The 16737-nt window shown below is 37.0% G+C and overlaps 1 protein-coding gene across 1 annotated transcript in view; it reads right to left on the reverse strand.

The window, feature by feature from the left end:
- ankrd33bb (ankyrin repeat domain 33Bb) overlaps positions 1 to 3744 on the reverse strand; it is a 35031-nt gene extending 31287 nt beyond the window's left edge. The window contains exon 1 of the mRNA XM_030159816.1: positions 2081 to 3744. Within this exon, the coding sequence (XP_030015676.1) occupies positions 2081 to 2542 (462 nt within the window). The 5' untranslated portion in view covers positions 2543 to 3744. The remainder of the gene's footprint in view (positions 1 to 2080) is intronic.
- Positions 3745 to 16737: the final 12993 nt, after the last annotated feature.

Consider the following 16737-nt stretch of genomic DNA (forward strand, 5'->3'; position numbering starts at 1 on the left):
CTCCAGTTTCAAAGAACTGGAATTTTCTGTCAATGATTTAATGGTTCAGGCTTTACAGGGTTAAAGATGGTTACAATGACACTGCGTTTTTTTTTCACAGGTGTATAGTGTTTTTGTAATTATGTATTTTCAGTCTATTTCAACAGTTTTAACACAAACTGTGACTTATTTGACTTGTGAAGTTATCTTTAAAACTGACAAATATATGTGTAAATGATGAAATGATACAAAAAGGGTGGAAAAAAAACCCTTGTCGCTCTTGTCTCTTGCCGTTTCTTTCCAAACTGAGGCAGGACCAGGGTCATTAACTCTGAGACCTAGTTGTTAGTTTTTGTTTTGTTTTTTTTATTCTGTTGCATCATGTGTCAAAGACCATTTGATTCAGGATAATATCAAGATTCATCAGGTTCATTTAATGTTAAAATTTTCCACATACATAGTTTGAGACACATTTACCATAAATGTTTTCAGAAACTTGCAGTAAAAGAACTGTTTTCTACAGCCTTTAGGGAAAACTATACATGGATGATTTAAACCTTTAGTCAGAGCAATCCAGTGTCTGAAATTAACAAATTATGATGAATGATTTCTGCTTGAACACATTCACTGTGAAGCCTCTGAATGTGCAAACACAAATCATGTTACCAAGGGCAACCTGAGCCATATCATCTAATGTTTTAAAGAATATTCACACAATTAACCCATAAAGACCAAAACCATCTACTGATCTAAACTGTTTAATACCTGTTGATCCTCTAATCCTATCAATACATGTAAATAATTGGTGTAAAATACACTTTGTCATCTTTTCATGATCATCAGATATGACCCATCTGGATGTTCAGAGGCTCTGTAGTTACCATGGAAACACCGTCATCTTCTACAACATTGATTCACCAGTAAAACCCATGGAGTTGGATCAATGACAGTGGATGGACACACTGGGTTTATGTTCAGTTAATGACATCGTTGCTGAAAAAGTCACTTTTTCTAAAGTTTTTCCTGTTTTTATATATTTTTCTTGGTAGTTTTTCTTGGTTGAACTGAACCGGTTTAGTTCTTTTGAAAATGTTTCATCTGTCATCCAAGAGACTTCTTCAGAACTGAAGAACATCCAAGAAGGATGACCTACAGACTGTTTTTATATACTAACCCTCAACTTTAATCTGAGCTTTTATGAAACTGCACATAATCAGTAAATTAAATATAGGAAAATTCATGATTTTCACTGAAAAAAATGCAAAATAACGAAAATACTATTATGTTGAATTGGGATAAATCACTTTAGGAAAGTCAAATATAGAGAGCTGCCACAAAAGTAACACTGGGTCTTTATGGTTAATTGTTCCAAAGTTATAGAACATTTTCAAGAAAAGGTCATTTTTGCCACAGATGATGTTTTCAGTTTTAGAGGGTTAAAGGAGTGATATTTTGCTTCTTTAAATGGAATTCTTCATTTTCCAACATTTCCCTGTGGTCTCCATAAACTATAAATGCTCTGCTTGGGTCTGAACTCTTCATTAATTCAACTCCACAGGTCCATCTTCAACCCTATTTCTGAGTAATGACACCAGAAAGGTGGTTTGGAGCACTGGCCCTTTAAATGCACATGAGCCACTTCAGGCCCCGCCCCCTCCAAGTTGGTGAAGTGACTTGTGCTTGTTAATACAATCAACAACTGAACATTTTAGGTAATTGGCTCAAAAGTTTGGACATATTTCAGTTTTTACTACAACCGCTGCCGCTGACAATTATGTCAAACTCGGAGAAATGTTCATCAGAAGTCTTGACCTTATATGTGCAAATGTTGTGACATAACTAGTTATAAAACATAATAAATTAAGCAGGAATTAAAACAGGTTGTAGAAATCCACTTGATTTTTGCCGGAATTGGTATAAAAATAGTTTTGCAGCACCTGGAGGGTTCAAATTCAAACTGTATGAACTATTGGGGTCCAAAAAAACAAATGAACCAAAGACTAATAAAAGTGGGTTTAACAAAATACAACCCCTTTAAGACTAATTCTCAAACGCATCTGAACATTTTACACAAACTTCTGATTCAGTTTCCGATACCCACCCTCCTGTTCCTGTCTGTCTCCTTCACTTCCTCCTCCGTCATTCCTTGTCGGATCATGATCTTGACGATGATGGCGTTGTTGTTGCAGCAGGCCTTGTAGAAGGAGATGGGCTCGGGGCTGTCGGGGCTCGGCGAACGGTACAGACACGAACTGACCGAACTGTCCGGAGGGTAGAACGAGTCATCTGAGGCCACGCTTCGAGTGTCCGTCCGATCCGGAAGGGAATCGAAGTCCAACTCTTCAAACTCCTGGTAAATATCATCCTCATCCTCCCAGTATTCGCGCGTATACGGTACCTCGACGTCATTTTCATCTTCCTCTGACACCTCGCACTCCTCCCCTTCTTCGTTAATCCTGGTGATGGACATGACGGGTGAGTCTGCACCCATTCCCACTCCCACAGCCACTCCATTCTCTCGAACCTTTGACTCGTCGCTGTGGTGCTCTGTTATTAACACCATTTAATCCCTGGGTCTGACAACTCTTGGGGTCCCAGGACCACTCCAGGAGGACCTACAGTTTTATGTCCACCGGCCCACCACAGTACGATCCCTCATCCCACTTGATTTAACATGAAGTCCTGCCAGGATGTCGGCTTTTATACTTCGCTGGGACGTTTCCCAAGAGTCATTATCAAATCGGATGAATGAGGTTCTCGCATTTAGTATCAATTCTTCTTAATTCATTGACGAGAAGCCTTAATCCCTTACAAATCCTAAATTAAGCAAAGATTGTTAACTTGAATATAGCACCTAAAGTAACTATGATGCAAATTAGTGATGTTAGGCGTAATCGTCATAATGGTAAGTCAAGAAATTCGCAAATTTTCCACTGACGCTGCTGTTGATCAGTTAGTCTGGTCAACATTCCAAACAAAAAAAAATAATGATTCGAAATTCAATTCAATTCACGAAATAACACCAGGTTATTTAAAAGATTCCAGGAACATCAAGGATGATGATAATTTACAGCGCCTAATGACAAAATCAGTGGAATATCGAGGTGAATTTGCAACAATAGCCTACAAGTCTTTCAAGAAAGCTTTGGCGCAAATAAAATCTCACTTGGTCGTGAGTTCTGAAGCGTTGGAAATCTTGGCCAGGATGATTGATATCGAAAAAAAATCCTTATTTTAGGGTAAAAGTTGCAGCTCCACAGAACTCAGTCACGTTCATAATCTGAGGTCGAACTGGTCATGTCTTCCTCTTTGGTATCCGCCGTCATCATTAAAGTTTCCAACTAAAACACAAAGCCATGGAGTGTTGGGAGAGTTAAATTCCAGTGTTATCCAACAACTTGTACCGTCACAGCGATCCAAGACTCGACAAGAAGCTGAAGCTGTTCTTGAAGCTCGGCGGCACAGGCGTCCTAGTTGGAAAGAGCTACCAACAACAGCATGGAGCAGCTAATCCCATGTCTCCCTGTGGAGAAACACTGGGCTTCCTCTGACGATGGCCAGCAATGGGATGAGAGCCATTCTCTTGAAGTGACGCATGATAATCCCTTTAGTCGCTCTCTCTCTGGTTTGTTCTTCCTGTCCCGTTTCCCCTCCCTGGTGGAAGAAGAGTCTGAATGTTTTCTGCTCAATCTTTAAACTGATTAAATGGTACAAGCACAGAGGGAACGCCTTAACTCTCAAACATCTCCTCTACTTGTATATGGAGATGTTTCACCAGAATATAAGCCAAGAAAAAGACGAGATGAGACTATTTTACATAATGATGAGATGTTCTGTTACATATAGGCAAGGCAAATTTATTCATTCATACATAAGGCAATTCAAAGTGCTTTACAAAAGCATAGAAACACATAAAATTACATAAGAGAATAAAATATTAAACAAGTGGTCCCAGGCACAACAAACCCCGCCCCTTGCACATATTTCGCCCATCATAAATAAATGGGAAGACCTTAAAAATTCATACAAAATTTGAACTTTGACCTACTGTTCCCAAAATGTAATCACATCTATTCTGGGTCACTGGCAATCTATAAACCAAATTTGGTATGAATTCAACCAATAGTTTTGCTGGTACAGACATTTGAGGTTTTGCCTATTATTAGTAAACGGGGGGGGGATACAAAATTTAAAACTTCATTAAAAAAAATTTGAACTTTGACCTACTGTTCCCAAAATGTAAGAAGATCCATTCAGGGTCACTGGGAATCTACAAACCCAATTTGGTATGAATTCAACAAACAGTTTTGCTGCTACAGATATTTGAAATTTTGGCCATTATTAGTAAATGGGGGGGGGGGTAAAAATTCATAAAAAAATTGAACTTTGACCTACTGTTCTAGAAATGTAGTGAGATCCATTCAGGGTCACTGGCAATCTATAAACCAAATTTGGTGTGAATTTAACCAATAGTTTTGCTACTACAGACATTTGAAATTTCACCCATTATAAGTAAATGGGGGGGGGTAAAAATTCATTAAAAAAATTGTAACTGTGACCTACTTTTCCCAAAATGTAATGAGATCTATTCTGGGTCACTGGCAATATATAAACCAAATTTGGTATGACTTCAACTAGTAGTTTTATTGCTAAAGTGTTAACAAACAAAGAAAGAAACAAACAAACCCAACCAAAAACAATAGCCCTTGCCTCCTCTTTGGGGCGGGGGGGGGGGCAGGGTGACAAAAGGAAAGTGCAGAAAAAATGCTCCACTCCAGAGGAAACCACCGCCCTTGGGGTTACCTGCCTCGTCATGAGCACAATTCACTTCTTGCTCCCAGAAGTTCAACCGGTTGTTACCAGCTTCTCTGTGAACAGTGAGTGAACCCTGCTGTCCCAGATCGGATGTACATCTGAGTAAACCATTACAGTGTTCAGACGACGACGGCCTTATTAGTGAATTAATGACATTAGTGTACGTGGTTGAGCCACTGGTTTGATCTTAATGCTGTCGGCATAAACAGGACGTCTACTCCTGTGAACTAAGTAATAAGAAAGAACAGAACAACCCACAACACCTGTGTGTAACCTATAATGTCAAATGTTACATCACCTCTGTGACGAAAAATACAACAATGGTTTTTGGAATCGGTTAAAATAAATATATGCATATGTAGACGAACCAAAAAACAGCATAAAAAGAAAATGTGGCCCACTTTTTATGCTAACATTTACATTCCCACCCTTATGTATTTATCTATTTCTTTATTTCTTTTTTTTTTTATTATTATTATTCCTAAGTGTATTCCTAGGTATTATTCCACTGTTTTTCCATTTTCCTGAAAAATAACTGTTTGGACAAAAGAGGTTTCCCATGACAGCGATACTATACAAATAATAAAGTTGTCTCAATATGAATATATATTTTCATGGTGACTTAAGGTCAAATACCAAGTCTGCATTGACACAAACTATTCTCCTCAGTCATTTATTACCCCTTACCCCCATCAGTTTGTTTGTTTAACACTTTAGCCGCAAAACTATTGGTTGAATTCATACCAAATTTGGTTTATAGATTGCTAGTGACCCAGAATAGATCTCATTACATTTTGGGAAAAAGTAGGACAAAGTTACAATTTTTTATGAATTAAAAAAAAAAAAAATCTCATTTACTTATAATGGGCAAAATTCCAAATAATAATAATAATAATAACAATAATAATAATAATACATCAGTTTTATATAGTGCTTTTCTAAGTACTCAAAGACGCCTTACAAAAAACAGCCAAGGGACAAACATACATCCTACCAAATGTCTGTATCAGCAAAACTATTTGGTCAATTCATACCAAATTTGGTTTATAGATTGCCAGTGATTCAGAATAGATACTATTACATTTTCAGAAAAGAAGGTCAAACTTCAAATTTTTAATGAATTTTTAAAATCTTTTTTTCCCCCATTTACTTATAACGGGCGAAATTTCAAATGTCTGTAGCAGCAAAACTGTTTGGTCAATTCATACCAAATTTGGTTTATGGATTACCAGTGACCCAGAATGGATCTCATTACATTCTGTTAAACAGTAGGTCAAAGTTAAAATTTTTTAGGAATTTGTAAAATTTTCCCATTTACTTATGATGGGCGAACTATGCGCAAAGGGTGGGGTTTGTTGTGCCTGGCACCACTTGTTTTCTTTTGTTTTTTTTTTCCTAGCAGAGCAGCTTGCAGTGTAAATCAGCCTAGTCTAAACGGTCATGACCAAAAGTTCCTAGAGAGGAATTAATCTGTGGTTTTGGACGGTCCAGGTCTGAGGACACAGTTCACATGGAGTCATCTGAAGTTTACAGGCACAGTTTGACTAATCTGTTTTTCCTCAAAGTCACTGCAGTGTTCTTTATAATACACGGCTATCAACAGCACCTGCTAAGGATGTAAAGGGATTATTTGTAAGATATCTCTGTTGGAACACTAGTTATCTCTGTAGGCAAACGTACGGTGGAATCTGACCTTAAATATGTGGCAAAAATCAATCGTTGTGACATAAATTTGGCTTTTCAATCCGAACAAAACCATCTTTTTCTGTGATTTACCTACCATGAAAAAGTCGTCTTAAAAATGATTGAAAACAAGGTAAAAAAAAAACAACTGGGATTTAGCTGGACAGTAAGAATGTAGTCCAAGTTGCATAGGCTGATAATCGGTGCTTGGCATTCAAAACAGTTAAGACAGTGCATTAGCCGAGCGCTAGGCTAATTGGATTTGGCAGAAATAACCCCATGTCCTGTTTCCTTGAGCTGTGTTTTCCAGTAGGTCAAATGAGCGCAAACTGGAGCAGGGCTGTTCTACGTGACACTAGAGGATACTTTTTTGTTGTAATGTCAAAGATATCGGCATTTTGTATTACAGAGATACGAACTAAATTTATTTACAGCAATGGGCCGACATGTTGTGAATGTTTGCGACCACTAGAGGGAGCATCGAGTCACTCCACCGGACTTCGATGGCAATGAAAACTAAAACCAAGGCCAAGTGGAGGATGAGAACTGGAAGGAAACAATCAGTCAAAATATGTGATAAAAATAGAAGTTGCCACCAGTGTCATAAAGTGACCAGATGGCATGAGAACCAATAAGAAACAACTTTGAGTCAAGGAAAGTGACGATGTGATCAATTCTCGAAGCGCTGTTGTTGTCTTCACTTATGACAGTTCAAAGTTATTATGGGATGCTGTTATATTTGCTAAACAGATCTTTAGTGCAGCTATTGACAACACAAACTGTACAGAAAACAGGAAATTTGTGCTTTTACTGTGTCTGTTTTCTGTCGAAAAACAGAGTTAAGCTAACGGAGCTATAATGTAAACTATCAGCTGATGCAGCAAATGAAGATTATAAGACACTAGTCACTTTTCCATTGGACTTATGCACAAAACTTTACCGATATTTACTAAATGTCAAAAAAAAAAAGAAGTGCGTAATGTTGATTTTTCCATTAAATCACAAATGCGATGATTTGTTTATTTATTATCGTGAGATGACACGAGAAGTCACTCCATAAACATGGCAACAAACGTAAATATTGTGTTGATTTACAGATATATTCATTATTATTATATATTACCCCTCTATCCCATACTAAATTAAAAAATGATGTTTCCTGGTGTGTCCACACATACTGCACCATGTTTCTTTTAAAACTCTTATTCTTCGCTTGTTGTAACATCCGTTTTTTTTATTTATTTATTTTTATTCATGTGACTATTTGTGGAAAAAGGACTTTCCATTGTAGTTTTGCGTGATATACCAGCGCAAAAACTTGTAATTGAAAAACAAGAGGTTTGACGAAATTGTCGTTTTTCCATTAGGTAAATTTTTATACGCAAGTTATAGTCACGCAATTTGAGGGTCAAATGGAAAAGCAACTAGTGTCATAAAGTGACCAGATGGGATGAGAACCAATAAGAAACAACTTTTAGAGTCAAAGAAAGTGACGATGTGATCAATTCTCGAAGCGCTGTTGTTGTTTTCACTTATGACAGTTCAAAGTTATTATGGGATGCTGTTATATTTGCTAAACAGATCTTTAGTGCAGCTATTGACAACACAAACTGTACAGAAAACAGGAAATTTGTGCTTTTACTGTGTCTGTTTTCTGTCGAAAAACAGAGTTAAGCTAACGGAGCTATAATGTAAACTATCAGCTGATTCAGCAAATGAAGATTATAAGACACTAGTCACTTTTCCATTGGACTTATGCACAAAACTTTACCGATATTTACTAAATGTCAAAAAAAAAAAAGAAGTGCGTAATGTTGATTTTTCCATTAAATCACAAATGCGATGATTTGTTTATTTATTATCGTGAGATGACACGAGAAGTCACTCCATAAACATGGCAACAAACGTAAATATTGTGTTGATTTACAGATATATTCATTATTATTATATATTACCCCTCTATCCCATACTAAATTAAAAAATGATGTTTCCTGGTGTGTCCACACATACTGCACCATGTTTCTTTTAAAACTCTTATTCTTCGCTTGTTGTAACATCCGTTTTTTTTATTTATTTTTTTTTATTCATGTGACTATTTGTGGAAAAAGGACTTTCCATTGTAGTTTTGCGTGATATACCAGCGCAAAAACTTGTAATTGAAAAACAAGAGGTTTGCCGAAATTGTCGTTTTTCCATTAGGTAAATTTTTATACGCAAGTTATAGTCACGCAATTTGAGGGTCAAATGGAAAAGCAACTAGTGTCATAAAGTGACCAGATGGGATGAGAACCAATAAGAAACAACTTTTAGAGTCAAAGAAAGTGACGATGTGATCAATTCTCGAAGCGCTGTTGTTGTTGTTTTCACTTATGACAGTTCAAAGTTATTATGGGATGCTGTTATATTTGCTAAACAGATCTTTAGTGCAGCTATTGACAACACAAACTGTACAGAAAACAGGAAATTTGTGCTTTTACTGTGTCTGTTTTCTGTCGAAAAACAGAGTTAAGCTAACGGAGCTATAATGTAAACTATCAGCTGATTCAGCAAATGAAGATTATAAGACACTAGTCACTTTTCCATTGGACTTATGCACAAAACTTTACTGATATTTACTAAATGTCAAAAAAAAAGAAGTGCGTAATGTTGATTTTTCCATTAAATCACAAATGCGATGATTTGTTTATTATCGTGAGATGACACGAGAAGTCACTCCATAAACATGGCAACAAACGTAAATATTGTGTTGATTTACAGATATATTCATTATTATTATATATTACCCCTCTATCCCATACTAAATTAAAAAATGATGTTTCCTGGTGTGTCCACACATACTGCACCATGTTTCTTTTAAAACTCTTATTCTTCGCTTGTTGTAACGTCTGTTTTTTTGTTTGTTTTTTTAATTCATGTGACTAGTTGTGGAAAAAGGACTTTCCATTGTAGTTTTGCGTGATATACCAGCGCAAAAACTTGTAATTGAAAAACAAGAGGTTTGCCAAAATTGTCGTTTTCCATTAGGTAAATTTTTATACGCAAGTTATATTCACGCAATTTGAGGGTCAAATGGAAAAGCGACGAGTATCATAAAGTTTAACTGTGTGTTTTCTGTCTAAAAACAGAGCTAAGCTAACAGAGCTATAATGTAAACTATCAGCCGATGCAGCAGAAGATTATAAGACACAATGTTATTTTGAGCCACTGTTAAAATAAGCGTCTGAGTTTTAGTTTGAAGAGGAAAACTTTATGATTCCATAATACAGGTAAGTGGAAACGATTAGCTTTTTTTTAAAAACTTTATTCAGTGACTGATACAGTCTGTGGATACATAGCATTGAGTCGTTGGTGGTTTTGGTCCTAAGTACGTCCTGGTACCAGTCTTCCCCCTGCTGGTGAGAGTTGGAATATCAGTTCTGTTATTCTGTAAATATTCAACCATCCTGTGCAATAATTATTTTATTTATTTACATTTTTTCTATTCTCAATTTGTATCCTTTTTTATCTTCATATTTGTATATAGAGCTATATATAATGTATATATTTTGCACCTTATATTTTATCTATAATTACCTGTTTGCACTGAAAAACGAGAAGGTCTGCTATTCTATTCTATTCTATTCTATTCTATTCTATTCTATTCTATTCTATTCTTTCATGGAATCACTTTCATACAGTCCAATAAATGTAGTTTCTTTGGAGTTCCCTTTAATTAGGTTTGATCTGTAGGTGTGCAGTACTAAATATAAGGTACTAAATATAAAACACCTGATAAATATTTACCCTTTATCAGTTAAGTGACTATTTTTGGTCATACAGTGACAGGTCCTGTCAACATCCACATTATCCCTTGCTATGTTCTAATGTTCTAAAAGTGATGTTGTTTTTACCTTATATGTGTTTTTCTTGTATTTTTTTTATATTTACTACTCGGATTTTTTATTTTTTTGGCCATTTATAGGTAAAAAAACACATGTAGAAAATCAAGGTTAATGGAGTTACCATAACAACAAAAAAAATGCAAAAAAAATTCCAAAAGTAATAGTTTTGTTTTCCAATAATACACTAAGGTTGAAATTACTGGAGTATTTCTATGAGTGAACTAAAAAGAGTTAAAATGCAGCTTCCAAACCTTTTTTTTTATCTTGTGGCCATTCATGCAAGCAGTGTCTGCCAGTTGTTTGCTGAAGATAAATGCTCCTTCTGTGAATAATTCCTCAATATTTGTCAAACCTGTTGTGGCAAAATATCACAAAAAGCAAACGTTGAAAGCAGAGTCAGAAAAAATAATGTTGTGCTGCAAGACTTTATTTCCCATCCCAAAAGATTCATCTCAAAAATCCTTGAAATGAATCCTGTAAAACATCTCTTTGGCACAAACGTTCAATGACATTTGCCGGAGGTAGAAACCGCCAACAAAAACCCCCCCAAAAAACTCAACTATTTATTATCGTTTCATTTAAACTACACCAACAAACCAAAAAGTAGACACTTCCATGTTCACAGTACATGCCACTGCCTGTTTTGTACATATAAAAATAGAAATCATTTGCTTCTATAAAGTGAAATACAAGACCAAAGGTTGAAATGTTTGGCTCAATTTGACCAGATACTAAAAGGTCACTTATAGCATCGTATATAACGTGAGCGTCGCACAGTAGTTCTACAGCCGCCGGCGCTATAAACTGAACATCTATGGTTCGCAGCAATAGAAAAGCAGTTAATATTTATCAAACTCCGACACAAAATGCAGCGTCAAAAACTTAAAGTCAAACCCGTTGTGCAAAGTCACCACAGTGGAAAAAAAAAAAAAAAAAAAGTCTGAGTCTGAATGAGGCAAAATGAAAGAACACCGGGACGCTATGACGACGACGCTACAAAAGATTCTGAAATGGCTGCAAAGTGTGGGATAAAGTGCAACAGATGAAAACATTTGCATGAAAAAAACAGACTCCTACTGATCAATAAAGGGGAAAAATTTTTTTTTAAAAATTCCGGCATCTTTTTAAGCATTTCAGGAAGATAAACCCATCTGAGATTTGGATTTCTTTTGGCAGCAGAATTTTTTAAAACATTCAGACCTCAATTAGAGTCTTTCTGTGGCAATACCAACAATGTATTTTCAGTTGGATGACTTGAATTTCTACATTTTACAAAGAAGAATGAATCGGACAGTAACGTTTTCAGAGGCATAGAATGAAGTGACTGGATCCTGAAATACAATATTATCGACTTTCCTTGATCTTTGTATTATTATTATTATTATTATTATAATTATTATACAGGGCGTCCAAAAGTCTTTATACAATTTTTAAAAATGTATTAAAAAAGTAATTGATGAGATTGAGTTTGAATGTGTGCTGTGGGATCGTCTGCAATCGAATCATTGGTCCATTTTTCTTCAATAACAGATCAGTTAGTGCAAATGTTGACGTTGACCTTCTGACTGGATGACCTTCAACCAACCATCATTTTCCAGGTAGATGGTGCACCCCCACATTGGGAAATAAGTCATTTCCAGGACTCATCACATCAATAAAGATGAACAGAGCAGGGCGGGTCTTGGAAAAAAAACCCGCAGAACCAATGAAATGACAGGACTCGTGGTTTTCACTCATGATTGGTTAACGTTTTTTTTGTGCCTGGTAGTCGTCTTAAGTGTTATTCGCACCGGTTACAACGTCATCATTCAGCAATGTGGTCTGTTTGCCAAAGAACTCTTCTAACAGGGTTCTGACGCAAATTTGGAATTTGATTTGATAAATTTCCAGGTCTGGAAAAGTCTGGAAAATGGAAACAAAAGTATGGAGAAATAGTCATGTTTCCTAGACTGTTCCCACTGTTCTATTTTCTAAAACATAAAATTAGGAATATCTAAAAAAAAGAAATGGATCGATATGTTTTCTTTAAGAATCTTGCTAGCACAGCTAAAATGTTTGTGGTAGAGCACACGTAGTTGGCTCCGTATCCCAGAAAACATTTGGGCAGATTGACAAGTTGAATGCCCCGCCTTCTGCTCTTATCCTCCTCCAACCCATTTTAAGGCCCGCCCAGGTGTCATCAAGTTTCACTGCTGCTCTGACGGACAGGTGACATCTACAGGGGTTGGACAAAATAATGGAAACACCTTAAAACATCAACAAAATATAATTTAATATGGTGTAGGTCCGCCTTTTGCGGCAATTACAGCCTCAATTCTCCGAGGTATTGATTCATACAACTTGTGAATTGTTTCCAAAGGAATTTTAAGCCATTCTTCAGTTAGAATACCCTCCAACTCTTTTAGAGACGATGGCGGTGGAAATCGACGTCTTACTTTAATCTCTAAAACTGACCAGAAATGCTCAATAATGTTGAGGTCTGGGGACTGTGCCGGCCATACGAGATGCTCAACTTCATTAGAATGTTCCTCATGCCATTCTTTAACAATTCTAGCTGTATGGATTGGGGCATTATCATCTTGAGGTGAAGGTGTTTCCATTATTTTGTCCAACTCCTGTACACACTGTTGGTGAGGGAGTTATTCAACATGCCTTGTATGATCATTGGCAGAACTCATAATGAGTAGATGAAATTCTCTGACGACAGGCTCATAAATCCCTAATATACAGACTGGTTGGATGGTTGGAATTTTTTTTACCAAGACAACTGGAAATTAGGGTCTGGAAAAAGTATGGAATTTTGAAATTTCAAATGTGTAGGAACCCTGTTCTAAGGAAATTGCACAAGAGTCTGGAGAAGAGCCTATTTTGGTATGATGGGGTAATTAATCATTTCTTAGGGAAAGAAAGGAGGGTGGAATTCACATACAAATCATAAGTTTGTAATTTGGAAAAATGCTACTTGTGCTTCCCCTATTCTTAAGACCACCAGCTGCCTAGTGGGTGGGGTTCCTAAATTAAACATTGTCCAGACCAGTGGATTGGAAGGGGTAGCCCAATTCCCTAGACACCTCGCTTAATAATTTCCACAGATATGTCCATTCATTTGCTTCTGTAATAAATCTGTTGAATTGTATAGAGACTTTATGGACACCCTGTATTTTCAACGGTTTGACAGAAAATTAGTACCTGGATGTACAGATGCAGCTAAAAGCTTCCTGTTTATTCAGCTGTGAAAATGACAGAAATGGAAAAAAAAAACCAAAAAACATGTACTATATTGTAAGACTAAGAAAAACAGGGCCTGCTGACAATTTGTGAAGCTGCCATTAAGTAGTTTTCATTGAATGACTACTGACTATTGCACTTCTACGTTGAATAACAGCAGTTTTTATGTAAAGAGTCTGTAGTCCAGTGACGAACCACACAGTCCTTCAGATCCTCTCACCGGTCTTCACAAAAAAAACAAAGACACTCGGGGGTTTAACTACACATCTCCCAGGTGGAGTCTAAAACTACAGACTGAGATTCATGCTAGTTTCCTCCCCATCAGGACAGTTTTACTGCAGCCGCGGCTCTTTAACCCTCACAACTCCCCTGTCTGTTGTTTGAGATAAACACTGAACGAGTCCAGACGGAGCGTTTTCGGACATCAGGCCTTGCTGGGAACGAGTGAAGAAGCGACTGAAAGGTTAAAAGGCTCACTTTCCTCTAAAGAACAGACGCCAAACTGGAGACACGAAGTGGATGGAAGATAATCACATCATTGAGCGTCCGGTAATGGCAGCAAAGAGTCCGGTCTGTCATCGAGCTGTGCAAATACACTTCTATTTGCTGTCAGAAATGAAGGAAACTGACTAGAACTCACACTGGGGTCTCAGTGTGGACAACATTCACCAGATTATGTATTCTGTTCTGCGTATTCTCTCTTCGGTCGCTTTTATCAACTACTGTTTGTGTGCCAGCTCTGGAAGTTACAGTAGTCGCTTTTCCATTGGACATATACACAAAACTTTATCGATATCGACTAAATGTCGAAAAAACAGAAGTGGGTAATGTCGGTTTTTCTATTAAATCACAAATGCGATGATTTATTTATTATCGCGAGATGACACGAGAAGTCATTCCATAAACATGACGACGAATGTAAATATCATGTTGATTTAAAGATATATTCATTATTATTATACAGGGTGTCCCAAAAAATCTGACATCATTTCATCACCTAATAATTTGTTTAAAATTAGTTTTGCTCTTTTGGCTCAAAAAAGTGTAATCCTTTTTATTGTTCTGCTTTCAGGAATAGATATGCCGTTTACTGCGACAGAAAAGGCGTTCTGTGTATTGAAGTACGCCCAAACTCAGTCAAATGTGAATGCGCAACGTGAATTTTTTACAAAATTTCATACACGAGAACCAACAGGAAAGCAGATTTGGACGTGGCGTAAGAAGTTTCAAGAGGAAGGCTGTTTGTGTTGGAAAGGAACTCCAAAAGCAGCGCACACACTGAACATCTGTAAAAACTTTGGTACATTATAAAACTACCATCCCCCAGAATTCTTTGTTTGAAATTTGTAAAATAAAACATTTATGTCAACAATCAATCCTATTAAGTATCATTTCTCCCAACCATGTAGTCACTCTGATATGGACATCTCAAATGATCTCAATGTTTTTGGGACACCCTGTATATTACCCCTCTATCTCATCCAAATTTAAAAAATAATTCAGTTTCCTGGTGTGTCCACACATACCGCGCTGTGTTTTGTTTTAAAACTCTTCTTCTACGCTTGTTGTAACGTCCGTCAACGTCTGTTTTTTCTTATTCACGTGACTCTAGTTGCGGAAAAAGGTCTATCCATTGCAGTTTTGCGTGATATACCAATAGCACTACGTCCAAAAAAACCCCACCTCTTGCCAGCGCAAAAATTTTTAATCGAAAAACGAGAGTTTTGGCAAAATTGTCGTTTTTCCATTAGGTAAATTTTTATGCACTAGCTGTATTCATGCAATTTGAGGGTCAGTGAAAAAGCGACTGACGATATGCTTTATAAGCTTTAAAAAAAGGCAACAACTCCTGCCAGAGTACTGTGGCATGAAATATGGGTTTGTCTATTTCCACAGAGCCAATCAGATGCTAGCATTTGCACTGTGACAATAAGCAGTACAGACATTTAGTTGCCCCAGAGCCAATCATAGATACTCTTCCATGAACGCATTGTCCTCTTTTTGCCACAGTACTGTGGTGATATACAGGGTGACTCAAAAAAACGGGAATTTTTGAAGTGCGTATTGGCAGACATGAGCAAGTGGCAGCACTGTGAGACAGTGACCTTGAGCAAGTAAACACCCCCCCACCCCCCCATTTTAGTAACCATGGATTTTTTGAAAATGAACAGGGGATCTCAGTCACTGTCACTGCGAATCGTGATGTGGAGATGTTACAATCCTTCGTTACACCTGAATTGAACAATTTTCCACACGTTCAAGAAACCTGGTTTCAACAGGATGGAGCGACATCACACACTGCACGGCAATCATTGGAGGCTGTGTGAGAATTGTTCGGTAACCTTGTGATCTCAAGATTCGGTAACGTTCCCTGGCCCCCTAGATCGCCAGATTTGTCCGTTTGTGATTTTTTCTTGTGGGGCTATCTCAAGAGTAAAGTGCACACGACTCGACCAAGAACTGTGGATGAGTTAAAACAGAGAATTCAGGATGAAATTCACAGTATCCCAGCTGAGATGTTGCAGCGGTCAATGAGGAATCTCAACAGCAGATTTCAAGAATGCATTCGTACAGGAGGACGCCATCTACAGGAAGTAATTTTTAAAAAATGAAAATTTCATTATTGTTTCTTAAATGGCATGTTTTAAGGTTTCAGTTACTATGAATAAAATACTTTTCTTCTATCACTCTTGGTTTTATTGGATTGTTAAAAAGTTCCCGTTTTTTTGTGTCACCCTGTATATGCCCCATACACACCACAACCAAATTATGTCAATCCACAAAAGTAAGTAAATGAGAGTTTTGGCAAAGTTGTTTTTTTTTCCATTTTTATGCGGAATTTATATTTGCGCAATTTGATGGTCAATGGAAAAGCGACTAGTAATGGACCAATTAAGTAAAAATACAGGTGAATAGTCAGGTTTCTGCATCAACACAAACAAGATCCTCTATTCTGGTTACTGACCCTGGCGTCCTGTTACAGATAAACGGCTTCTGCAAAAATCTGAGCAGCTTATTAGCAGCACTGAAGGCAAGGATCAAGAAAGTTTAAAGTAAATGTAAATGAAATGACCAGTGTCGTTGGAGTATTTTTCCAGTTCGGATGTTGAAAATTCAAAAATCCGCTGTAATGCATCACATGACCTTTTTC

Source organism: Sphaeramia orbicularis, chromosome 17 (genome assembly GCF_902148855.1).
Source record: "Sphaeramia orbicularis chromosome 17, fSphaOr1.1, whole genome shotgun sequence".
NCBI lineage: Eukaryota > Metazoa > Chordata > Actinopteri > Kurtiformes > Apogonidae > Sphaeramia > Sphaeramia orbicularis.